The sequence below is a fragment of the Eleutherodactylus coqui genome, chromosome 4 (assembly GCF_035609145.1).
Source record: "Eleutherodactylus coqui strain aEleCoq1 chromosome 4, aEleCoq1.hap1, whole genome shotgun sequence".
Taxonomy (NCBI): Eukaryota; Metazoa; Chordata; class Amphibia; order Anura; family Eleutherodactylidae; genus Eleutherodactylus; species Eleutherodactylus coqui.
In genome coordinates, this window is record NC_089840.1 from 270929221 (window position 1) to 270956739 (window position 27519).

The 27519-nt window shown below is 43.4% G+C and overlaps 1 protein-coding gene across 1 annotated transcript in view; it reads right to left on the reverse strand.

The window, feature by feature from the left end:
* Positions 1-27519, reverse strand: part of LOC136626351 (transient receptor potential cation channel subfamily V member 6-like) — an 89588-nt gene that overhangs the window by 36614 nt on the left and 25455 nt on the right. The window contains exons 3-9 of the mRNA XM_066601336.1: positions 21169-21291; positions 18743-18883; positions 14204-14302; positions 8997-9160; positions 8748-8894; positions 2915-3127; positions 2482-2568 (exon numbers count right to left, since the gene is read on the reverse strand). Coding sequence (XP_066457433.1) covers positions 2482-2568; positions 2915-3127; positions 8748-8894; positions 8997-9160; positions 14204-14302; positions 18743-18883; positions 21169-21291 — 974 coding nt within the window. The remainder of the gene's footprint in view (positions 1-2481; positions 2569-2914; positions 3128-8747; positions 8895-8996; positions 9161-14203; positions 14303-18742; positions 18884-21168; positions 21292-27519) is intronic.

Below are 27519 nucleotides of genomic sequence, written 5' to 3' on the forward strand. Positions count from 1 at the left end.
CTCCATGGGAACGAGGACGCTAGCAACGGAGCAGGTAAGTAAAAAACTTTTTATAACTTCTATATGGCTCATAATTAATGCACAATGTACATTACAAAGTGCATTAATATGGCCATACAGAAGTGTATAGACCCACTTGCTGCCGCGGGACAACCCCTTTAAGGGCATGTATCTATGCTCCAGTGGTTCCAAGTGCTAACATGACCCCAGTACATGTGTTTCCAGGGTTGGTCACAAACATACACAGTAGAGTTACTTTATTGGAGCCCTTAGCTCGCTCACGATTGGTGCTTCCCGGTATTGAAATTAGAATCCGGAGCGCAGCATAAAATCACGTGACAAGTTTTTCATGGATCAGTTTCAGTGTGAATCCACATTAGATGGGAAATTCTAGTAATCTCAGTGACTTCCGAGGCCTGATCACACACATACACACTTAATATCTTAATTGCATAAACAACGCAGGGTTATTGGCGCATAATATGATCAAACTATATGAGCCCACCCGCCACGTCCAGGCGAACCTTAATGGAAAGTTGTCTAGCTCTATAGACACCTCTCTTTGGGCTAAAAAGCCTCCACATGGATAGAAAAGCTGAATATCTCGTGAATATACTGAACCACCTTGGACAGATGAAAAAATGGAGTGCATGATATGTGTATGCATCCGCTCCTACACAAGTACACATGCAATGAAAAACACATATAACAGATAAATTAAGTATGCAGATGCACATAAATTATGGTTGCAACAATTCCAGTAATAAATACATGCTTCAGCGCCCAAACACTTAATATCTGCATAAACCCATTCATAAGGGCGCCCACCCACTGGTGTTTGCGATTTTCGTGCGTGAAAAACGCAGCGTTTTCGCCGCGTTTTCGCGCCTTTCCCATTAGTTTCCATTGACACTCATGGGTGCATTAGGAGAAAAATAAGGACACATATGCAACTGACAGTTCCTATGTTAAAAATCGCAACGCACCGCAAAAAAAAACGCCAGTGGACAGGAGTACATTCAATTCTAATTGCTCTTGAGAAAAAACGCAAAACACAAAGAAAAAAAAATCGCCAGTGGGTGGGCGCCCTTAAGGTTCACCTGGACGTGGCGGATGGGCCCACATAATTTGATCAAATTATGCACTAAGAATCTTGCATATTTATGTGGTTTGTATAAACAACAGTTGTGAGTTTTTCTGCAGATATTAAAGGAGGCCTGTCACCTAAATTTGGACTATTAACCCAATTTACTGCTATGTATGTGCTGTCATAAGGAACCCAGCGTAACTTTTATCTTTTCCCAAAGTGTCTCCGAAGAAAAGATATTGGCGAATAAGATTCTCCTGCTCCATATGCTAATGAGCTCTGGACTGTCTGATGGGTAATCCACCTTTGCCAGCAGTCCGTGTCTTTTCCAGCCTTTTCTGCTGAAAGCCACCCTCTTTGATGCTGAGTGATGCCTCCAGCTCTTCCAGCTGGAGATAACATGTGCTCCACCTCCAATGTGCTAGCACCGCACTGATGATGGCACATGCGTGTAACGTCAATCCGTGATCGGAGTAATAACGTCAATCGTGATCTGAGATCGAGTCCCTGCACATGTGCCCGATCACTCAGTGCGGTGCAGGTGCATTGGAGGTGAAACGTATAACGTCTCCAGCAGGAAGATCTGGAGGCGTCATTCAGCAAGAAAGGGGGCAGCTTTTATCAGAAAATGCTAGAAGAGGCCAATACTGCTGACAGAGGTAGACTACCCATTGGACAGTCTGGGGCTCATTAGCATATGGCATGGGACAAACTTCTTTGCATTGAAGACACTTTGGAAAAAGATAAAGGTGACGCTGGTTTCCGTATGAGAGTGCATGCATAACAGTATATTGGGTTACTAGGTCAAATTTAGATGACAGACTTCCTTTAAGTATGCATGAGTGCTGAAGCATGTGTCTGTTACTTTAATTGTCACAGCCATAGATTATGTGCACCTTCATATTTAATTTATTCATTGGATGTGCAAACATCAAGTGAAAAGAGGTCCTGTGAATGGAAACATTACCGAAAGGGGTCAGAGGAGGATGTCAGGAATAATTCTGAAAAACAGGCAGTTGAATACAATGCTGGTGCTCCAATTAGGGTTTCCAAGTGATTTGGAAATCCAATGGACGTCCAATGAGCTACTAAATGGGGGTCTCTAATACAGTGACCATTCAGTGTACTTGGCAATAGTTTTATCAGGACAATCCCACAAAATAAACTATGAGGGGGTGGGGTTTATGTAAATTTACCACAAACATGGGTATTTTGGGGCACTCCTGGGAATTTCCAGGTAGAAATGTAAATGTCTCAACTGGGGTAAGTGTGCACAAATAACCTGTTAAACCCTATAGATGATGTGGTAAGTTTTGGAAGAAAATATAAAGGGGATGTATGTGGTCTTTTGAAAAGTGACCCTTAGCTCCATCATATTCAGAAACTAAGCTCACCTCACTCAGCAAAAGTATAACAGCTCCAATGACCGAAATGACTTCACCAGCAAGTCTTAGATGATCATCATAAGTCAAATAAGCTTCCTAGGGATGGAAGAGAAACTCCAAGTAAGAGATGGTCAAGGTAACCCTACTAAGCATCACACCAGGTTATTACCAAACCAGCATTTACACAGTAGTCACCCACTTAAATGGTCACGGATGCAAATTTGGTATACTAGGTATTGTCAGGCACGATAATTGGGCTAGGGACAGGTAAACTCTCTTGGTGCCAGAACGTGCTCCACTACTCTTAGTACCTAAAGTGGTATTTAAGCTTTAAGATAGAAGAACAACTATGGCAGTTCTCAATTCAGGGACAGTTGGACACCATAATACATCTGTCCTACGGTAGGTATTTATTGCTAAAAGAAAAACCTATTTGACCCACCTTCAGGGGTTTCTGAACAAGTAAGGTCATGTCTCTGGGGTTTGTGATGTTGTCTTCTCGATTCTTCAGGGGACGGTTGGCACAACATAGGGAGACACAGATCATATATAAAAAATAGACAAAGGCCAACTGCCAGGTAAATGGACGCCCTTCAGAGTGCCATTTCTTTTGCAGTAACTCCTTAACTGGAGAAATGTTCAGAATTTGATAAGCCTATGAGATAAAAGATATGATGACTGCCAAATAAACATATTACCAGGGCAAGTAAGAGGTTGGCTGTAGCATTTAATTTTAAGTCCCACTATAGTGTTTCTAGAGTGTAGTAAACCTAATGATAGGTTAGTATAACAGTAGTTACATTCTTGTACATAGGAGTATCACAGAAAGGGAAATATAAACACAAACAATCACTGAAAACGACCATATACTTACTGATACAGGAGGGTAAATATGTGCACAACCTCAGCATGCAGGCCGCCCAAACTGCCAAATGAGGCAGCTAGTTACACCTGTAGAGGACACTGATGAGACAGCCACCCACACAGCCTCCTAATAGGTTCGGCGGGCTGCCCTGCACCTCAAAAAGTGATCCACATTGGTATTGTCACCCTGAGCTACCCCGGCGTTTAAAAGCTGCACTGCATGTGAATATTACTTAAAGGGGTGGTCTCGCGAAACCAAGTGGGGTTATACACTTCCGTATGGCTATATTAATGCACTTTGTAATGTACATTGTGCATTAAATATGAGCCATACAGAAGTTATTCCACTTACCTGCTCCGTTGCTAGCGTCCTCGTCGCCATGGTTCCGTCTAAATTCGCTGGCAGCTTGCTTTTTTAGACGCGCTTGCGCAGTCCGGTCTTCTCTATTCAGCACGAGCCGCTTCAGTGTGCTCCCCGCTACAGCTCTTCTGCTCGGAAGCGCGCTGCAGCGGCCATTCTGCACCTTCCTCTGTTAGAGGAAGGTGCAGAAACTGGAGCTGCCCAGCGGAGAAGCCCAGCCCTGCCCAGCAGCCCCGAGAAGCGTCCCAGGTAAGTGATGGGTCGGGGGGGAACTAGCGCTGCGCCGGGGGGGGCTGTCGCTGCGATGGGGGGGGCTGCCGCTGCGCCGGGCTGCGCCGGGGGGGGCTGTCGCTGCGATGGGGGGGCTGTCGCTAGGCCGGGGGGGGCTGCCGCTGTGATAGGGGAACTAGCGCTAGGCCGGGGGGGCAGCCGCTAGGCCGGGGGGGGCTGCCGCTAGGCCGGGGGGGCTGTCGCTAGGCCGGGGGGGCTGTCGCTAGGCCGGGGGGGCTGTCGCTAGGCCGGGGGGGGGCTGCCGCTGTGATGGGGGAACTAGCGCTGGGCCGGGGGGGCTGTCGCTAGGCCGGGGGGGGGCTGCCGCTAGGCCGGGGGGGGCTGCCGCTAGGCCGGGGGAACCAGCGCTGGGCTCCGGAACCTAGCGCTGGGCTCCGGGGCCTTCACCTGGGCTGAGGGTCTAGCGCTGGGGAGCCGGGGGCTAGCGCCGGTTACCTGCTGCCTGGCGGTGGGCGTCTGGTGGGCGTCTGGTGGGCGTCTGGTCGGCGGCTGCGGGGCGTCTGGTCGGCGGCTGCGATGCGTCCGGTTGCCATGGAGACACAGCTGGCGGCGTCTCGGGAGCGCGCACGTCGGGCTGCAGCGAGCGACGGGGAAAGAGCCGGCGGCCATCTTGAGAAAACTTTTATAAGTTGCTGAAACGCTGGAACGGTAAGTACAAACTAGCTAGAAATGTCATTTACAGGGGGGCTTAGTAATGTGTACTTAATGGGGGGGACTGGGCAAAAAAAAAATTTAACTGCTTCCTCGAGACATCTCCTTTAATAAATGCAAGGTATTAGTTTGAGTTTGGCCAAAATACTTGAGCTCACAAGCTAATCGTCCAGGCTCCTATTGTTTTGTGAGCCCTACACTAATATAAATGTATCACAGAAAGGGAAATAAAAACAAACACTCACTGAAAACAGTTGCCGTATTATAGTAGTTATATTCTTGTACATAGGGAGCAGTATTATAGTAGTTATATTCTTGTACATAGGGGGCAGTATTATAGTAGTTATATTCTTGTACATAGGGGGCAGTATTAGAGTAGTTATATTCCTGTACATAGGGGGCAGTATTATAGTAGTTATATTCTTGTACATAGGAGGGAAGTATTATAGTAGTTATATTCTTGTACATAGGGGGCTGTATTAGAGTAGTTATATTCTTGTACATAGGAGCAGTATTATAGTAGTTATATTCTTGTACATAGGGGGCAGTATTATAGTAGTTATATTCTTGTACATAGCAGCAGTATTATAGTAGTTATATTCTTGTACATAGGGGGCAGTATTATAGTAGTTATATTCTTGTACATAGGGGGCAGTATTATAGTAGTTATATTCTTGTACATAGGGGGCAGTATTAGAGTAGTTATATTCCTGTACATAGGGGGCAGTATTATAGTAGTTATATTCTTGTACATAGGAGGGAAGTATTATAGTAGTTATATTCTTGTACATAGGGGGCTGTATTAGAGTAGTTATATTCTTGTACATAGGAGCAGTATTATAGTAGTTATATTCTTGTACATAGGGGGCAGTATTATAGTAGTTATATTCTTGTACATAGCAGCAGTATTATAGTAGTTATATTCTTGTACATAGGGGGCAGTATTATAGTAGTTATATTCTTGTACATAGGGGGCAGTATTATAGTAGTTATATTCTTGTACATAGGGGGCAGTATTATGGTAGTTATATTCTTGTACATAGGGGGCAGTATTATAGTAGTTATATTCTTGTACATAGCAGCAGTATTGTAGTAGTTATATTCATGTACATAGGGGCACTATTATAGTAGTTATATTCTTGTACATAGGAGCAGTATTATAGTAGTTATATTCTTGTACATAGGGGGCAGTATTATAGTAGTTATATTCTTGTACATAGGGGTCAGTGTTATAGTAGTTATATTCCTGTACATAAGGAGCAGTATTATAGTAGTTATATTCTTGCACATAAGGAGCAGTATTATAGTAGTTATATTCTTGCACATAAGGAGCAGTATTATAGTAGTTATATTCTGGTACATAGGGGACAGTATTATAGTAGTTATATTCTTGTACATAGGGGGCAGTATTATAGTGATTATATTCTTGTACATAGGGGGCAGTATTATAGTAGTTATATTCTTGTACATAGGGGGCAGTATTATAGTAGTTATATTCTTGTACATAGGGGCAGTATTATAGTAGTTATATTCTTGTACATAGGAAGCAGTATTATAGTAGTTATATTCTTGTACATAGGGGGCAGTATTATAGTAGTTATATTCTTGTACATAGGGGGCAGTATTATAGTAGTTATATTCTTGTACATAGGAGGCAGTATTATAGTAGTTATATTCTTGTACATAAGGAGCAGTATTATACTAATGATATATTGTACATAGGGGGCAGTATTATAGTAGTTATATTCTTGTACATAGAGGGCAGTATTATAGTAGTTATATTCTTATACATAGGAGGTATTTATTATAGTAGTTATATTCTTCTACATAGGAGCAGTATCATACTATCAATATTCTTGTAAATAGAAGTCAGTATTATAATTGTTATATTCTTGTGCATAGGAGGCAATATTATAGTAGTTATATTCTTGTACATAGGAGGATTGTATTATAGTAGTTATATTCTTGTACATAGGGGCAGTATTATAGTAGTTATATTCTTGTACATAGGAGGCAGTATTATAGTAGTTATATTCTTGTACATAGGAAGCAGTATTATAGTAGTTATATTCTTGTACATAGGGGGCAGTATTATAGTAGTTATATTCTTGTACATAGGGGGCAGTATTATAGTAGTTATATTCTTGTACATAGAGGGCAGTATTATAGTAGTTATATTCTTATACATAGGAGGTATTTATTATAGTAGTTATATTCTTCTACATAGGAGCAGTATCATACTATCAATATTCTTGTAAATAGAAGTCAGTATTATAATTGTTATATTCTTGTGCATAGGAGGCAGTATTATAGTAGTTATATTCTTGTACATAGGAGGCAATATTATAGTAGTTATATTCTTGTACATAGGAAGCAGTATTATAGTAGTTATATTCTTGTACATAGGGGGCAGTATTATAGTAGTTATATTCTTGTACATAGGGGGCAGTATTATAGTAGTTATATTCTTGTACATAAGGAGCAGTATTATACTAGTGATATATTGTACATAGGGGGCAGTATTATAGTAGTTATATTCTTGTACATAGAGGGCAGTATTATAGTAGTTATATTCTTATACATAGGAGGTATTTATTATAGTAGTTATATTCTTCTACATAGGAGCAGTATCATACTATCAATATTCTTGTAAATAGAAGTCAGTATTATAATTGTTATATTCTTGTGCATAGGAGGCAGTATTATAGTAGTTATATTCTTGTACATAGGGGGCAGTATTATAGTAGTTATATTCTTGTACATAGGAGGCAATATTATAGTAGTTATATTCTTGTACATAGGAGGATTGTATTATAGTAGTTATATTCTTGTACATAGGGGGCTGCGGAATAAGTTGGCACTATACAAATAGAGATTATTATTATTTTACATAGCAGACAGTATTATAGAAGTTATATTCTGGTACATAGGGGGTAATATAGTAGATATATTCTTTTATATAGGAGCAGTATTATAGCAGTTATATACTTGTACATAGAAGTCAGGATTATAGTAGTTATATTCTTGTACATAGGGGGCAGTATTATAGTAGTTATATTCTTGTACATTGGAGGACTGTATTATAGTACTTATATTCTTGTACATAGGGGGCAGTATTATACTAGTTATATTATTGTACCTAGAGGGCAGTATTATACTAGTTATAGTCTTGTACATAGGGGCAGTATTATAGTAGTTATATTCTTGTACCTAGAGTGCAGTGTTATACTAGTTATATTGTTGTACATAGGGGGCAGTATTATACTAGTTATATTCTTAGAATCATAGAATGTTAGAGTTGGAAGGGACCTTCAGGGTCATCTGGTTCAACCCCCTGCTCAGTGCAGGATCACTAAAGCATCCCAGGCAGATATTTGTCCAGACGTTGTTTGAACACTTCCGGTGAAGGAGAACTCACCGCTTCCCATGGTAACCTGTTCCACTCGTTGATCACCCTCACTGTCTAATATCTAATCTGTGTCTCCTCCCTTTCAGTTTCATCCCATTGCTTCTAGTCTTTCCTTGTGCAGATGAGTATAGGGCTGATCCCTCTGCACTGTGACAGCCCTTCAGATATTTGTAGACAACTATTAAGTCTCCTCTCAGCCTTCTTTTTTGCAAGCTAAACATTCCCAGATCCTTTAACCGTTCCTCATAGGACAGGATTTGCAGACCGCCCACCATCTTGGTAACTCTTCTTTGAACTTGCTCCAGTTTGTCTATGTCTTTTTTAAAGTGGGGTGCCTAGAACTGGACCCAGTATTGCAGATGAGGTCTGACTAAGGAAGAGTAGAGGGGGATATTTACCTCGCATCATCTAGACTTGTACATAGGGGGCAGTATTTTAGTAGTTATATTCTTGTACATCTGGGTAGCATTATGGTAGCTGTGTTCTTTTACATAGGAGCAGTGTTATAGTAGTTATATTTTTGCACATAGGGGAACAGTATTACAACAGTTATATACTATTACAACATTATGTTGTAATATATAATATAGACTACACTTCCATTGTACAAGGTCAGTATAGAGAATACTAAACAAGGTGTGTGCTTTTTGGTAGCAATGAATGTTAGTTGCTATAACTAGTATACTTTCTATTTCTTACCTGGCTTTTGTTAGATGATGCAATTAACTCAAGCATTGACTGCTGACCTCTATAAGAATCAAATTCAGACATGTCATACATCGTGTTGTTGACAGTACCAAATGTCCACTGTATTTTCCTCTTCTTCTGAAGTAAATGCTGGAACATCTGTAGTGTGTTGATGCACAGGAAATCAATTGTGTGAGAAAGCTTTCTCAGATAAGATGGAACACATATGATGAGAAAAAGAAAAAAAAAACACAAACTCACAACCACATTTCCTTCAATGGCGGCCAATTTCAGTGGTGAAAGTCCCTGTGCGTTTGGAATGTCAGTTAGAGTTTCTCCACAATCCTGTGATATGAGGAAATCAAATATCTGACAAGAAAGACTTCTGTTGGGTTGAAGGACAAGGATGTGTAGAACAGTGTTACCTAGAAGGAGCATAAAGACTACTGAAACACCATAATAACCAGAAGCAAACTAATGCACCTAACAGTTAGGACAGAGGAACATATTGGAGGTTAAAACTAAAAACATGATGTTGCAACGGGCGACAAGTGGGAAGAGACCTACACTCTCTGAGCGGTTACTAAGATGCGACTGAGGAGCTGTGTCACGGTGGCAATGAGTGCAGCACACTCTTTGTAATCTTGCGCACCATTGAAGGTATATAACAGGATCTGGGCGACTAACAGCTTGGTGATCGTTACACCAGCACCAGGATTATTAGCGCTTGGTAGCGAAATAAGGCTAACACACGTGTATAGGTAAATGACAGGCATACCATTTACTTTCAGACCCGTGGTTGTCTGTATTAAGATCAAGCTCCAGAAATTGCATATACAGCTTGCATATATACTGTTTAACACTTTACACACAGATAAACAACCTTTGAGGAGGCAACATTTGAGCTACGGAAGAGCTATAAAAAGAGAACTGCCAAGAAATACCCCTTATAAACCTCACCAACAGTTTTGCCATTCCTGAAACACTGTGCTCAAGTTTTCTTTAGTACTCACAAACTTCTATGAAGATTCCCTACTTCATGTCTGAAGTTGGCGTCCGGTAGAAAGCAGCACTGGCTTGAATGGACATCAGATTTGGAAAAACAAACAGCCTCTCTCATCATTACGGTAATTTATGAGCACCTGCACACAGGATTTCTTGAAAGTTTATATAACGTGTTTCTAATTACAGCAGGACAGAGGAGAAGGAAGAAGCTGGGTCTTCACATGACTATTCACTTCCTCTCTTGTGTCCATCTCAGCTCCTCTCTCTCCCCTCCGAGTGAGCGCTTCACTGTCTCACTTCATACTGCCCACTGCTCTTCCCTTCCATCTTCTAACACTGTTTTATCATAAACAACTGCACCATAGGAAATAAGCTGAAAGAAGCCCTCTCATTTTTTCCTCTCAGGGAGCCTGTCACAGCTCTGCTAACTAATTGATTTACGACTGTGCCTAAACATCCTTAACTCTTTAGTTCCTATCCTGACTCCCTCTTCTTAATAAATGAAGTCCAGCATAACTACCCTTTGTTAAATGAACTCGCAGTTAGAACACTTGCTCTTAACTTGCAGGTAAAGTACTTTTATTCTGTAGTGCCAGTCCAGATCACTGCAATGTGCTCATTTACGATGCATAAAAGCATATTATTATTGGGATTTTAGTGATTCTTCTGAACTTCACAATGACCACCGCGAGCCCACTCCATTTCCAGCAGGCGCCAGCTGTTTATGGCAACTGACACTCGCCTATAGCAGTCATGATCTGAGCTAATCTGATTTGTGGTTGTTAATTAGTAACTACTTATATGTTCTTGTCAAAGTTGACAGCACATCTAAGCAGCTAGCTGGAGAGAGATAGACCTCAGGTTCCCCATTGCTCCCCCCCCCCCATACAATTGCAGGGTACCAATGATATCACATGGCAGCACCAAGCCTAGTGAAGGCTCCCAGGGCTGGTATATATTGAAGTCTATTAAGCCCTGTGGCAGGGCTTAATAGACAAACACTGAAATGCACAATATATTGCTATATAGAAGTATTGCAGTATATTGTAGAAGATATCAAGTAATTTCAAATTCCATTTCGAAATGAAGACTAAAAAAAAGTTTTAAGAAGTTTAATAAAAAAAATTAAAATAATAAACATTTGTATTAGAAGTTAAAACATTTCTTCCCATTTTTCATATAAAAAAAAAAGAAAAAATAAACCTAATTTGGATCACCGCATTTCTAAAAGTCCAAAGTATTAAACAAAATCATTACTATATCTTAAACTATATATTTAACTTTATCACGACTTCTACATGGTAAATGTTGCCAGAATTGTGTTTTTTGTGGCACCCAGTCTAAAAAAATTGAATAAAAAGTGATCAAAAATTGCATTTACCCCAAAATACTACCAACTACAGGTTTTACAACTAGTAAAAAGTACAGGTAATCCTGCAAAAAATGAGACGATATATAAACCCTTCAACTGAAAAACAAAAATTAGGGGTCTCAAAATATGGCGATGGCAAGCAATTTTTCAAAAGAAAATGTTATTTTATTTTTTTAAGTAAAAAAAAAATAAGAAAACGGTATAAATTTGGTCTTGCCAACCTTGATTCACAGAATAAAGTTGATGTATAATTTTTGCTGCACTGTGAACACCATAAAGATAAACCACAAAAAACAATGGCACAATTATAGTTATTGTTCTATTGCATCACCCTTAAAAATTTGTAAAAGTTTTTCAATACATTATATAGTGCATTAAATAATACTATTTAAAATAGCTTACATCCTGCAAAAAAGAGCCCTCATATGGCTAAGGCCTTAGTCAGACGGGCGTTTTTTGCCGCGATTTGCGCATGCGCATGCGTCCGGCGATTTTTAAAAACCATTGCTTCGCAATGGTATCGGACACATGAGCGCTTTTTATGCGCTCGTCCGAAAAATTATAGAACAAAAAATCGCAGATCGCACCTATCTGCGATCTGCGATTCCTGTTCGCTTCTGTATATGCGCTCAATGGGGCCGGCGGCAGCAGCGCCGACCCCATTGAGAACATATAGAAGACAAATCATTCTTCTCTGCCACAGCTGTAACAGCTGTGGTAGAGAAGAACGATGTTTGCCCATTGAATTCAATGGAGCGGCAATACAGCCGCTCCATTGAAAGCAATGGGCTGCCGGCGTGCGCGGGGTTAATTGTCGGGAAGGGGTTAAATATATAAACCCTTCCCTGCAATTCATGCTAAAATGTGTTAAAATAAAAAAAAATTGTATACTCACCTTTCCGCTGCAGCCGGAGTCCAGCCGCGGCCGCTGTCAGTTCTCCTGAACTGCTTCTCGGCACTATTCAGCCGGCGGGGCTTTAAAATCCCCGCCTGCTGAATGATCTGCTCTGATTGGTCACAGCCTGACCAATCAGAGGCCGGTTTCACTCACACACCCATTCATGAATTCATGAATGGGTGAGTGACTGCTGCCTCTCAGCGCTGAGCCAATCAGGGGCAGGTCTGACTCACATCCATTCATGAATTCATGAATGGGTGTGAGTGAGGCATGCCTCTGATTGGCTCAGCGCTGAGCCAATCAGGGGGCAGGTCTGACTCACACCCCCTTCACACCCACTGCAGGACGGCTGCCCGGAGCTGCAGGCAGAAGGTGAGAATGCAATTTTTTTTTTTATTTTAACACATTTTAGGATGGATTGCAGGTAAGGGCTTATATATTTAAGCCCTTACCGACAATTCATCCCGGGCTCGCCCGCAGCGCATTGCTTTCAATGGAGACGGCTGTATTGCCGTCTCCATTGAATGCAATGCGCTGGACAGCTCCGGCCCGTTTCTAATGAAACGCGGCTAGGAGCAGATTTTCGGGCGATTTGCGGGCGACTTGCGCGCACCGGTCACGCGATTTGCGGATGCGCATCCGTCATGCGATCCGCAAATCGCGGCAAAAAACGCCCGTCTGACTAAGGCCTAAGTCGACAGGAAAATTTAAAAAGTTATAACTCTTGAAAAGCGAGGATGAAACAATGTAAAGGGAAATTTGAGAAATTGCTGGTCTTTTTAGGGCCCCTTCAGTGATTTTTTTCATTCATTTTGTAGCTATTATATAAGTCAGCTAGTGCTACTTTGGTTAGATATTCCTTTTTGTCTGAAACTCCTGGCCTCTTTTTCCTCAGATGGTCATGTGATGTCAATTCTGACCACCTCAGATCTACTTGGGGTCTGAAAGTAGTCAGTTTCTCAGTCTGTGTGATGCTATTACATGGAGTGTACCATATAAACTGCCAAGAGGGGGTCACAGTCACTCCTATTACAGTTGCTGATGATGATCTCACTGCTCCTGTCACACAGGAATAATAGAGAAGATCATAGCTCATTCTCCTGACTGTATATTTATGGTTAGCAGCTTATTTACGTGAATATATAAGGAAATGATAATTAAACTATCTCCCCAGCAGGCACAAATGGTATATCCTCTAGCTAATGCTGTGCTGATGCATCATGGAATTGATATGAAACTGAAAGTAAAAACTCTTATCATTAAGATGATGCTTGATAAGTATCAGATATTGAGCTGAACTACATAGAGGTGACTTCAATACACAAAGGAGACTGCAAGAGTGTGACAGGCAATCGAGTGCAGGGGGCAAGGGTGGAAAAATGTATTTTAGATGGAGTGACCCTTTAAGTTGTTAAAATCCTCATTCATTATATGGTACCTGCCACCTGTGAGAGTTTGGCAGGAGCTTCTGAAATGTACCATCTTCTATAAGAGCCCCACACATGCTATACCAAACCTCTAAGGTATCTGCTAGCCAAAGTGGAGATGTTAGAACAATCCTCTGGTCAAGACAAACCAAGATGGCACACTGCTTCTCTGACTGATGCACACTGTGCATTACTAGTACATTGGTAGTCTAAGACATTACATGCTGCTTTGATTGGCTAGTGTTGGTCATGTGAGTATCACTGGCCAATCAGAGCAGCATGTAATGCCTTGGACTACCAATGCACAGTCTCACTTTAAATAAGAAATTTAAGCTGGAAATTTAAGAAATGTATACACATTAGATGAAAGTCAACCAAACGTGATTCCGGCAGGATCGGCTGATGATCTAATGTGTATGGCGCTCTCTTAATTCAGACCTTATGATGGATGTCAGGGGTATTGGGCATGCTGGATTTCTGAAGCGTCTAACCACAATTTATTACCTCTCTGCAATGAAAAAAAAAAAAAAACATGGCAGAGTTTATGATAGAGTTGGGAAGATCAGCTATTTTAAGTGTGGTGACCCACAGCAATATGAATAGAGCCAACTAGAATGCCTAATTTAGAAGACTGCGGACTGTGATAAAAGAGAGGACATTCTGGAGAGGGACTAGAGTCACTGACTGTTTCAACCAACTTATTAGATATTAATAATGACCAACATTCTACTTATAGTCAGAGTTCCAGAAACCAAAACATACTTACCCCAAGAGTCCTTGGCCTGGAGATCAGCTCCATGATCTAGAAGTATCTTCACAATCTCAATGTCCCCTACACATGCTGCAAAGGTCAGTATGTGCTCGCCTAGAACATACAGGAGCAAATTTTTAATCCTTGTGTTAAAGGTGCTGTGTCAGGTTACAAAGTTATTCCCTATCCACGTAATAATGGATAACTTTATGATTGGGGGGGGGGGGGGGTCTGATGGCTGGGACCCCCACCAATCCCGAGAACAGGAGTCTCAAAGCCTCCCCACCCCCGCATGAAAGGAGCAGTAGTTGAGCATGCATGTTGCTGCTCCATGTCAGCTGCTCAAAACTTCTTGTTTTGTTGATCCAAAATAGTATGAAACTAAGATAATGCAGACCTGACAACCTCATGAGAGGTGTGCTGTCTTCCAGGTGCAAAAATCAAAGATGGGTCTGATAAGGTATCAAGACTCTTCAGTCCTACAGAACATCACCCATTCCTACTAAGACATGTAGGTAAAAATTACACTACAAAAAAGGACCTTTCAACTATCTGCAGGGACTTTGAAGAACTCAAAAAGAAAGTGAAGGAACTAGAAGCACTGGTGGTCTTCTCATCCATCTTCCCAGTGGAGGGCCATGGAATAAGGAGGTGATACAGGATTCTAGAGGTGAACAACTGGCTACATAAATGGTGCTGTCAGTAAAGATTTGGATTTTTAGACCATGGAGTGAATTATCTATATGATGGACTACTTGTTATACCCGGTTGCACCTTACAAAAACAGGTAAGAATATATTTGGCAGGTGCCTTGCTACACTCATCTGGAGAGCTTTAGACTAGAACAACACTGGAAGAGAAGTGAAAGCCCAGGTAAGAATATACAGCTAATGCATACAATGGAGAACCTTGCAATTAAAAATGGAAAGGAAGAACAAAGACAAAAAATTCAGAACGAACATAGAGGAGCAAGAGACACCGATCACAAACTAAAATGTTTCTACACAAATGCCCAGAGCATGTGAAACAAACAAGGGGAATTGGAGCTCCTGACACAGGAAGAGAAATATGAGGTCATAGGCATCATGGAAACCTTGTGAAATGATACACAAGATTGGAATACAAGACTTGAAAGATAGAATCTTTTTATAAGAAGCAGACCTAAAAAAAGAGGAGGAGGTGTTGGGTTGTATAATTAGGAAAACATTCATCACCACAGAGATTTAAGCTTCAGAGCATGGTAGTTCTGTAGAAACTGTTTGGGTAATAATACAAGGAGAGAAAAACATTAAGGACACCATTGTAGGCATTTACTATAAGCCACCTGGACAAGCAGAAGATATGGATGAACTCTTTCGACATCAGATGGCCAAGCTCTCAAAAAAGCACGACATAGTGATCATGGGAAATTATAACTATCTCAGGCAAAAGTAATGTGTCCAGCAAATTCTTATCAGGTCTTGCTGACAACTTTATCTTCGAAAATATAGAAGAGAAAACAAGGAGATCTGCTATCTTGGACCTAATTCTTACCAATAGGGAGGAAATGGTTGAGGAAGTAAGGGTGGCTGGGAGCTTAGGAGGTAGTGATCATGCTAATCTTGAATTTTGGATAACAAGGGTAGAAGACCTGAGAAGACTCAGACCTCAAGGTTGGATCCAATGGCTGTTATGGTACTAGTGGGGTGCCTAGGTATGCATGGTGTGGGGCTCCCTGATCTTCACCCACGCCACTGTCCCTTCCTTGAGATAGCCCTGATGGTGGACATGTCCAGGCCGCCAGCTCTGACACTACGCTTCCTAGAGGGGACAGGCAGGGACCGCCGTACCTATGCAAGAAACTACACCCACTAGGACAGACAGGAAAGGCAGATGACAAGAACCAACATGAACAGTACAAACAGGACAGAGGCAGATGGTAAAGCCTGGCTGATAACAGAGAGTAAAGCAGACAATAGCAAGGTCAAACAGACAAGCTGCATGAAGCAAGATACCAAACAAGGCAGACTGGAAATCCTGGCTGATAACAGCAAGGGCTAGTGGACAAGCTGACAGAAGCAGGATACAAACCAGACAGACTGGAAAACCCTGGCTGATAACACCGAGGGCTAGCAGACAAGCTGACTGAAGCAGGATAAAAACAAAGCAGACTGGCTAGCACACTGAGGGAAAAGCACAAGGTACCAGGGACAGAATACCAGCAGGTCAGAGCAGCTGGACTACTCAGCAGACTGGCTAGCAAACTGAAAAACATAATACAAAGTACAGGACCGACACTAGGCAGGTCAGAGCAGCTGGTCTACTCTGAGGTCACTAAAAACTGCACAATAATCGGCCACCCCCAGGCAGCATGAGCTGGATCTTATAGGAAGGCGGGAGGAGCCGATAGCTAGATAGACCTGTCAATCACCAGCACACTTCTCAGACACATAGCAGGGTAATTAACCTGACTAGAAAGCACGGGAACTGTTAACCCTGGCTCGTCTGGACAGAGCAAGGTGTGCTGGCACAATTAACTATGAGCTGACAGGCGTAACAATGGCGGGATGTTCTTAAGGACAGAAATGTCCAAGAAGGTTGGAAAATATTGTGAAATGAGATTCTCAAAGCAAAATCATTAAACCCCCCAAAATAAGGAAGAATGGGAAGCATTTAAAGAGACCAGGGTGGATGAGCACAGAACTTGCACACATGTTAAAGAGGAACAAAAATATGTTTATCAAATGGAAAGAGGAAGGAATATTCAAAGAAGAATATAATGTGGTCTGCAGAAACTGTAGGGCACATATTAGAAAAGCTAAAGCTTATAATAAATTGAAGCTTGCAAGAAAGGCCAAAAGCAATAAATAAGGATTTTAGGGGTATGTCAAAAGCAAAAGGAAAGTCAAAGATGCTATAGGATGCTTACAAGATGAAAATGGTGAATTGGTTAAGAATGGTGTTGAGAAGGCCGAACTTTTAAATTCCTATTTTGTATCTGTTTTCTCTCAGAAAGTAGATGGAACATCAACTGATCTTCCCTGTGCTATTGGGGGAATAAAAGAATGCAGGCTATCTATAAGCCGAGAGATGGTGAGGGAACACTTAGCTAACTTAAATGAATTCAAATCTCAAGGTCCAGATGAATTACATCCTAGGATACATGGGAAGCAGCGGAGGTAATTGCTGGACCACTTGCCATAATATTTGAAAATTCCTGCAGAACAGGAGAAGTCCTAGAAGATTGGAAAATGGCAAATGTTGTCCCTATATTCAAAAAAGGGAAGAAGGTGGATCCAGGAAACCACAGGCCTGTGAGGCTGACTTCTATATCAGGAAAGATCTTTGTACAAATTATTAAAGAGCATGTATGCAAGTACTTGGATGAGAATAGAGTAATTAACCAGAGCCAACATGGGTTTGTAACAAACAAATCATATCAGACAGATCTAATTTCCATCTATGACAGAAACATCAATTGGGTTGATCAGGAAAATGTGGTAGATGTAGTATTTCTTGACTTTAGTAAAGCATTTGACGAAGTATCTCATACTATACTTACTGAAAAAATGACCAAATATGGGAATGACAAGGCAACGGATAGGTGGATTTGCAGCTGGCTGAGCGATCGTACTCAAAGAGTGGTCATAAATGACTGCACATCCAAGTAGAAGAATGTGTCAAGTGGGGACCACAAGGCTCCGTCCTGGGCCCAGTGTTGTTCAACATTTTTATAAATGATCTGGAGGAGGGGAAACTGATCAAATTTGCCAACGACACAAAGCTAGCAGGGATAGCTAACACTAGGGAAGAGAGAGTATTCAAACAGATATAGAAAATCTTTTAAAGTGGGTGGTGACTAACAGAATGGTCTTTAACAGGAAGAAATGCAAAGTCTTACATCTGGGCACGAAAAATGAAAAGTGCACATACAGAATGTCAGGAATTAAGCTAAGCGGCAGCACTTGTGAAAAAACTTGGGTATACTAATAGATCACAAACTGAACATGAGTCAACAATGTGATGCAGCAGCCAAAAAGGCAAACACATTTCTGGGATGTATTAAAAGAAGCATAGAGTCTAGATCAAATTGAAACAAGTTCAGAGAAGAGTTACCAAGATGGTGAGCGGTCTACAAATCATGTCCTATGAGGAACAGTTAAAGGATCTGGGAATGTTTAGCTTGCAAAAAAAGAAGGCTAAGAGGAGGCTTAATAGCAGTCTACAAATATCTGAAGGGCTGTCACAGTGCGGAGGGATCAGCCCTATTCTCAATTGCACAAGCAAAGACTAGAAGCAATGGGATGAAACTGAAAGGGAGAAGATACAAATTGAATATTAGAAAAACTTTTTGACAGTGAGGGTGATCAATGAGTGGAATAAGTGGTGAGGTGGTCAGTTCTTCTTCAATGGAAGTCTTCAAACAAACATCTGTTTGGGATAATTTAGTGAATCCTGCACGGAGCAGGGTGTTGGACCCGATAACCCTGGATGTCCCTTCCAACTCTACCATTCTATGATAATAATAAGGAGAATCATCAGAGAGTCACTCAGCTGCAGGAATGCTCTACTCACCAAAGTAAAAGAGATTTTTAGCATTAGCTGCAAAGAAAGTTCCTATAGCTCGAGGTGAGCAGACATCGGCTCCTCTGTTTATCAATGCAACAACCAGGTTTATGTTTTGATTGACAGCAGCTATATGTAATGCCGTCTGCCCTGAAAGAAACATACTGTAGATATTAGTCAGGAGATAATTACCAATTCTAGCTTTATATTCTTCTACATAGGAGGCAGTAATATAGCAGTTATATTCTTGTATATAGGGGGGCAGTATTATAGTAGTTATATTCTTGTACATAAGAGCAGTATTATAGTAGTTATATTGTTGTACATAGGGGGCAGTATTATAGTAGTTATATTCTTGTACATAGGGGGCAGTATTATAGTAGTTATATTCTTGTACATAGGGGGCAGTATTATAGTAGTTATATTCCTGTACAGTGGGACAGTATTATAGTAGTTATATTCTTGTACATAGGGGGCAGTATTATAGTGGTTATATTCTTGTACATAGGGGGCAGTATTATAGTAGTTATATTCTTGTACATAGGGGCAGTATTATAGTAGTTATATTCTTGTACATACGAGCAATAATATAGTAGTTTTATTCTTGTACATAGGGGGCAGTATTATAGTAGTTATATTCTTGTATATAGGGGGCAGTATTATAGTAGTTATATTCTTGTACATAGGAGCAGTATTATAGTAGTTATATTCTTGTACATAGGAGGCAGTATTATAGTAATTATATTCTTGTATATAGGGAGCAGTATTATAGTAGTTATATTCTTGTACATAGGGAGCAGTATTATAGTAGTTATATTCTTGTACATAGAGGGCAGTATTATAGTAGTTATATTCTTGTACATAGGGAGCAGAATTATAGTAGTTATATTCTTGTACATAGGGGGCAGTATTATAGTAGTTATATTCTTGTACATAGGGAGCAGTATTATAATGGTTATATTCTTGTACATAGGGGGCAGTATTATAGTAGTTATATTCTTGTACATAGGAGGCAGTATTATAATGGTTATATTCTTGTATATAGGGAGCAGTATTATACTAGTTATATTCTTGTACATAGAGGGCAGTATTATAGTAGTTATATTCTTGTACATAGGGAGCAGTATTATAGTAGTTATATTCTTGTACATAGGGGGCAGTATTATAGTAGTTATATTCTTGTACATAGGGAGCAGTATTATAATGGTTATATTCTTGTACATAGGGGGCAGTATTATAGTAGTTATATTCTTGTACATAGGAGGCAGTATTATAGTAAATATATTCTTGTATATAGGGGGCAGTATTATAGTAGTTATATTCTTGTACATAGGCGGCAGTATTATAGTAGTTATATTCTTGTACATAGGGGTCAGTATTATAGTAGTTATATTCTTGTACATAGGGAGCAGTATTATAGTAGTTATATTTTTTGTACATAGGGAGCAGTATTATAGTAGTTATATTCTTGTACATAGGAGCAGTATTATAGTAGTTATATTCTTGTACACAGGGGGCAGTATTATAGTAGTTATATTCTTGTACACAGGTGGCAGTATTATAGTAGTTATATACTTGTACATAGGGGTAGTATTATAGTAGTTATATTCTTGTACTTAGTGGGCAGTATTATAGTATTTATATTCTTGTACTTAGTGGGCAGTATTATAGTATTTATATTCTTTTACATAGGGGGCAGTATTATAGTAGTTATATTCTTGTACATAGGAGGCAGTATTATAGTAAATATATTCTTGTATATAGGGGGCAGTATTATAGTAGTTATATTCTTGTACATAGGAGGCAGTATTATATTAGTTATATTCTTGTACATAGGTGGCAGTATTATAGTAGTTATATTCTTGTACATAGGGGGCAGTATTATAGTAGTTATATTCTTGTACATAGGGAGCAGTATTATAGTAGTTATATTTTTTGTACATAGGGAGCAGTATTATAGTAGTTATATTCTTGTACATAGGAGCAGTATTATAGTAGTTATATTCTTGTACACAGGGGGCAGTATTATAGTAGTTATATTCTTGTACACAGGTGGCAGTATTATAGTAGTTATATACTTGTACATAGGGGTAGTATTATAGTAGTTATATTCTTGTACTTAGTGGGCAGTATTATAGTATTTATATTCTTGTACTTAGTGGGCAGTATTATAGTATTTATATTCTTTTACATAGGGGGCAGTATTATAGTAGTTATATTCTTGTACATAGGAGGCAGAACAGTTTAAAGATCTGTTGATAGCATTAATGTCAGATCCATTGTTGATTACAAGAGAGGTGATATTCTTGTATGAGGGGAAGGAAGATAATCCTTTGGTCGCTTGAGCTGTGTAGTTGTATAATAACCTTTGTGTAGTGAAATCTAAACAATGAAATTTAAAAACCACCATAAAAGAAAATTGGTGCAAAATCTACCGTAATAGAGGTTAGAAGTCATTGGCTCATTAATTAGCTGAGGGGCTTCTTCCAGTAGTATTTCAGTAGCTTCCAGGTTTTCATGCTGGACTGCCACGTGTAGTGCTGTCTCCCCCACTGCTCCTGTGGATGTATTTATAGGGGATTACATACAATACATCTGAGTGTCAAATCATTGCATTGTCACATACAAGTTCCAGGATTATATCAGATGTGTTCTGTGTTTACAATAACTAACTGTACATTTAAATATCACATTGTTAAATAGGGAAGAGATGATTGTCGATATTTGCACAATTTTATTAAATCATGAAGTTGTATTAGACCTCCCCCCCCAAGCCCTATTAAAACTACAATTTCTCAAGAGTTAAGGCTGCTATTATACATGGTGTCCCTACAAAATCAGGCGTCCTGAGGATAGGTCATCACTAGAGATGAGCGAACACCAAAATGTTCGGGTGTTCGTTATTCGGAACGAACTTCCCGCGATGCTCGAGGGTTCGTTTCGAACAACGAACCCCATTGAAGTCAATGGGCGACCAGAGCATTTTTGTATTTCGCCGATGCTCGCTAAAGTTTTCATGTGTGAAAATCTGGGCAATTCAAGAAAGTGATGGGAATGACACAGAAACAGATAGGGCAGGCGAGGGGCTACATGTTGGGCTGCATCTCAAGTTCACAGGTCCCACTATTAAGCCACAATACCGGCAAGAGTGGGCCCCCCCCCCCTCCCAACAACTTTTACTTCTGAAAAGCCCTCATTAGCATGGCATACCTTTGCTAAGCACCACACTAGCTACAACAAAGCACAATCACTGCCTGGATGACACTCCACTGCCACTTCTCCTGGGTTACATGCTGACCAACCGCCCCCCCCCCTCCCCCCCACAGCGCACACCAAAGAGTCCCTGCGCAGCCTTCAGCTGCCCTCATGCCACGCCACACTCATGTCTATTTAGAAGTGCGTCTGCCATGAGGAGAAACCGCAGGCACACACTGCAGAGGGTTGGCACGGCTAGGCAGCGACCCTCTTTAAAAGGGGCGGGGCGATAGCCCACAATGCTGTACAGAAGCAATGAGAAATAGAATCCTGTGCCACCGCCATCAGGAGCTGCACACGTAGGCATAGCAATGGGGAACCTATGTGCCACACACTATTCATTCTGTCAAGGTGTCTGCATGCCCCAGTTAGACCGGGCTTTTTAATTCATAGACACAGGCAGGTACAACTCCCTATTGTGAAGTCCCTGTGGACCGACAGCATGGGTGGGTGCCAGGAAGCCACCGGCGGTACATAGAAATATCCCATTGCATTGCCCAACACAGCTGAGCTAGTAATGTCGTGCGTAATACAGGTGGGCTTCGGCCCACACTGCATGCCCCAGTCAGACTGGGGTTCTTTAGAAGTGTACAGATGTATTAAAAACTCTGTGTGCACCTACAGCATGGGTGGCTCCCTGGAACCCACCGGCGGTACACAAAAATATCCCATTGCATTGCCCAACACAGCTGAGGTAGTAATGTCGTGCGTAATGCAGGTGGGCTTCGGCCCACACTGCATGCCCCAGTCAGACTGGGGTTCTTTAGAAGTGGACACATGTAGGTTAAACTCCCTGTGGACCCACTGCCTGGGTGGGTGCCAGGAAGCCACCGGCGGTACATAGAAATATCCCATTGCATTGCCCAACACAGCTGAGGTAGTAATGTCGTGCGTAATGCAGGTGGGCTTCGGCCCACACTGCATGCCCCAGTCAGACTGGGGTTCTTTAGAAGTGTACAGATGTATTAAAAACTCCGTGTGCACCTACAGCATGGGTGGCTCCCTGGAACCCACCGGCGGTACACAAAAATATCACATTGCATTGCCCAACACGGCTGAGGTAGTAATGTCGTGCGTAATGCAGGTGGGCTTCGGCCCACACTGCATGCCCCAGTCAGACTGGGGTTCTTTAGAAGTGTACAGATGTATTAAAAACTCTGTGTGCACCTACAGCATGGGTGGCTCCCTGGAACCCACCGGCGGTACACAAAAATATCCCATTGCATTGCCCAACACAGCTGAGGTAACGTCAGCTGGAATGCAGGTGGGCTAAAAATTAATTTGATTACACTGTAGGCGAGGGCTCACAAAAATTGCTGTATCAACAGTACTAATGTACATCCCAAAAATTGGCCATGGCCAGCCAAGAGGGCAGGTGAAACCCATTAATCGCTTTGGTTAATGTGGCTTAAGTGGTAACTAGGCCTGGAGGCAGCCCAGTGTAACGAAAAATTGGTTCAAGTTAAAGTTCCAACGCTTTTAAGCGCATTGAAACTTATAAAAATTGTTCAGAAAAATTATTTGAGTGAGCCTTGTGGCCCTAAGAAAAATTGCCCATTCAGCGTGATTACGTGAGGTTTCAGGAGGAGGAGCAGGAGGAGGAGGAGGAATATTAGACACAGATTGATGAAGCAGAAATGTCCCCGTTTTGGATGGTGAGAGAGAACGATGCTTCCATCCGCGGGTGCAGCCTACGTATTGCTTACGTATCGCTGCTGTCCGCTGGTGGAGAACAGAAGTCTGGGGAAATCCAGCCTTTGTTCATCTTGATGAGTGTTAGCCTGTCGGCACTGTCGGTTGACAAGCGGCTACGCTTATCTGTGATGATTCCCCCAGCCGCACTAAACACCCTCTCCGACAACACGCTAGCCGCAGGACAAGCAAGCACCTCCAGGGCATACAGCGCTAGTTCAGGCCACGTGTCCAGCTTCGACACCCAGTAGTTGTAGGGGGCAGAGGCGTGACCAAGGATGGTCGTGCGATCCGCTACGTACTCCCTCACCATCCTTTTACAGTGCTCCCGCCGACTCAGCCGTGACTGGGGAGCGGTGACACAGTCTTGGTGGGGAGCCATAAAGCTGGCCAGGCCCTTAAAGACTGTTGCACTGCCTGGGATGTACATGCTGCTCGATCTACGCACATCCCCTGCTACCTTGCCCTCGGTACTGCGCCTTCTGCCACTAGCGCTGTCGGCTGGGAATTTTACCATCAGCTTGTCCGCAAGGGTCCTGTGGTATAGCAACACTCTCGAACCCCTTTCCTCTTTGGGAATCAGAGTGGGCAGGTTCTCCTTATACCGTGGATCGAGCAGTGTGTACACCCAGTAATCCGTCGTGGCCAGAATGCGTGCAACGCGAGGGTCACGAGAAAGGCATCCTAACATGAAGTCAGCCATGTGTGCCAGGGTACCTGTACGCAACACATGGCTGTCTTCACTAGGAAGATCACTTTCAGGATCCTCCTCCTCCTCCTCAGGCCATACACGCTGAAAGGATGACAGGCAATCAGCCGGTGTACCGTCAGCAGCGGCCCAAGCTGTCTCTTCCCCCTCCTCCTCATCCTCCTCATGCTCCTCCTCCTCCTCCTGTACGCGCTGAGAAATAGACAGGAGGGTGCCCTGACTATCCAGCGGCAGACTGTCTTCCCCCGCCCCCGTTTCCGAGCGCAAAGCAGCTGCCTTTATGGTTTGCAGGGAATTTCTCAAGATGCATAGCAGAGGAATGGTGACGCTAATGATTGTAGCATCGCCGCTCACCACCTGGGTAGACTCCTCAAAATTACCAAGGACATGGCAGATGTCTGCCAACCAGGCCCACTCTTCTGAAAGGAATTGAGGAGGCTGACTCCCACTGCGCCGCCCATGTTGGAGTTGGTATTCGACTATAGCTCTACGTTGTTCATAGAGCCTGGCCAACATGTGGAGCGTAGAGTTCCACCGTGTGGGCACGTCGCACAGCAGTCGGTGCACTGGCAGCTTAAAGTGATGTTGCAGGGTGCGCAGGGTGGCAGCGTCCGTGTGGGACTTGCGAAAATGTGCGCAGAGCCGGCGCGCCTTTACGAGCAGGTCTGACAAGCGTGGGTAGCTTTTCAGAAAGCGCTGAACCACCAAATTAAAGACGTGGGCCAGGCATGGCACGTGCGTGAGGCTGCCGAGCTGCAGAGCCGCCACCAGGTTACGGCCGTTGTCACACACGACCATGCCCGGTTGGAGGCTCAGCGGCGCAAGCCAGCGGTCGGTCTGCTGTGTCAGACCCTGCAGCAGTTCGTGGGCCGTGTGCCTCTTATCGCCTAAGCTGAGTAGTTTCAGCACGGCCTGCTGACGCTTGCCCACCGCTGTGCTGCCACACCGCGCGACACCGACTGCTGGCGACATGCTGCTGCTAACACATCTTGATTGCGAGACAGAGGAGGAGGAGGAGGAGGAGGAGGAGGAGGGTGCTTTAGTGGAGGAAGCATACACCTCCGCAGATACCACCACAGAGCTGGGGCCCGCAATTCTGGGGGTGGGTAGGACGTGAGCGGTCCCGGGCTCTGACTCTGTCCCAGCCTCCACTAAATTCACCCAATGTGCCGTCAGGGAGATGTAGTGGCCCTGCCCGCCTGTGATTGTCCACGTGTCCGTAGTTAAGTGGACCGTGGCAGTAACCGCGTTGGTGAGGGCGCGTACAATGTTGCGGGAGACGTGGTCGTGCAGGGCTGGGACGGCACATCGGGAAAAGTAGTGGCGACTGGGAACTGAGTAGCGCGGGGCCGCCGCCTCCATGATACTTTTGAAGGACTCCGTTTCCACAACCCTATACGGCAGCATCTCAAGGCTGATGAATTTTGCTATGCGGACGGTTAACGTTTGAGCGTGCGGGTGCGTGGCGGCGTACTTGCGCTTGCGCTCCAACAGTTGCGCAAGCGACGGCTGGACGGTGCGCTGAGCTACACTGCTGGATGGGGCCGAAGACAGCGGAGGTGAGGGTGTGGGTGCAGGCCAGGAGACGGTAGTGCCTGTGTCCTGAGAGGGGGGTTGCATCTCAGTGGCAGGTTGGGGCACAGGGGGAGAGGCAGGGGTGCAAACCGGAGGCGCTGAACGGCCTTCGTCCCACCTTGCGGGGTGCTTGGCCATCATATGTCTGCGCATGGTGGTGGTGGTGAGGCTGTTGGTGTTGACTCCCCGGCTGAGCTTTGCGCGACAAAGGTTGCACACCACTGTTCGTCGGTCGTCAGGCGTCTCTGTGAAAAACTGCCAGACCTTAGAGCACCTTGGCCTCTGCAGGGTGGCATGGCGCGAGGGGGCCCTTTGGGAAACACTTGGTGGATTATTCGGTCTGGCCCTGCCTCTACCCCTGGCCACCGCACTGCCTCTTGCAACCTGCCCTGCTGATGCCCTTGACTCCCCCTCTGAAGACCTGTCCTCCTGAGTAAGCGTTGCACACCAGGTGGGGTCAGTCACCTCATCGTCCTGCTGCTCTTCCTCTGAATCCTCTGTGCGCTGCTCCCTCGGACTTACTGCCCTTACTACTACCTCACTGCAAGACAACTGTGTCTGATCGTCATCGTCCTCCTCACCCACAGAAAGTTGTTGAGACAGTTGGCGGAAGTCCCCAGCCTCTTCCCCCGGACCCCGGGAACTTTCGAATGGTTGGGCATCAGTGATGATAAACTCCTCTGGTGGGAGAGGAACCGCTGCTGCCCAATCTTAGCAGGGGCCCGAGAACAGTTCCTGGGAGTGTTCCCGCTCCTGAGCAGGTGTTATTGTAGTGGAGTGAGGAGGCTGGGAGGAAGGAGGAGCAGCAGACAGAGGATTCGGATTGGCAGCAGTGGACGGCGCAGAACTGCGGGTAGACGATAGGTTGCTCGAAGCACTTTCTGCCATCCAGGACAGGACCTGCTCACACTGCTCATTTTCTAATAACCGTCTCCCGCGTGGACCCATTAATTGGGCGATGAATGTGGGGACGCCAGAAACGTGCCTCTCTCCTAATCGCGCAGCAGTCGGCTGCGACACACCTGGATCAGGAGCTTGGCCTGTGCCCACACCCTGACTTGGCCCTCCGCGTCCTCGGCCGCGTCCACGTCCTCTAGGCCTACCCCTACCCCTCAGCATGCTGTATTACCAGTGATTTGATTTCACAGGCAGGAAATAAATTGGCGCAAGACTGCAGGCCAAATATAATTTTTTCCCTTTTTTGAAAACAAAAGGCCCCACTGCCTCTAGTGAATGAATAATCTAAGTTTAATAACTGTGCTGTTTTCCTGCTAATGTGTCACAGAACGTGAGGGTAGCAGAGTTATTAACTGTGGCAGAGCAGGTATTTTTTTTCCCAATTAAGGAAAGCAAATGGCGAAGCCAGGAGTAAAACGTAGCTGGGTGCGTCTGATTTTTACAGGTTGCACACGCAGCCGACACGTGTCCACCGGCGTTAGGACGGACAGAGGCAGGACAAATAGAATTATTTTCCGTTTTTTGGCACCAAAAGGCAGCACTGCGTATATTCTATGAACATGAGAAGTTTAATAACTGTGCTGTGTCCCTGCTAATG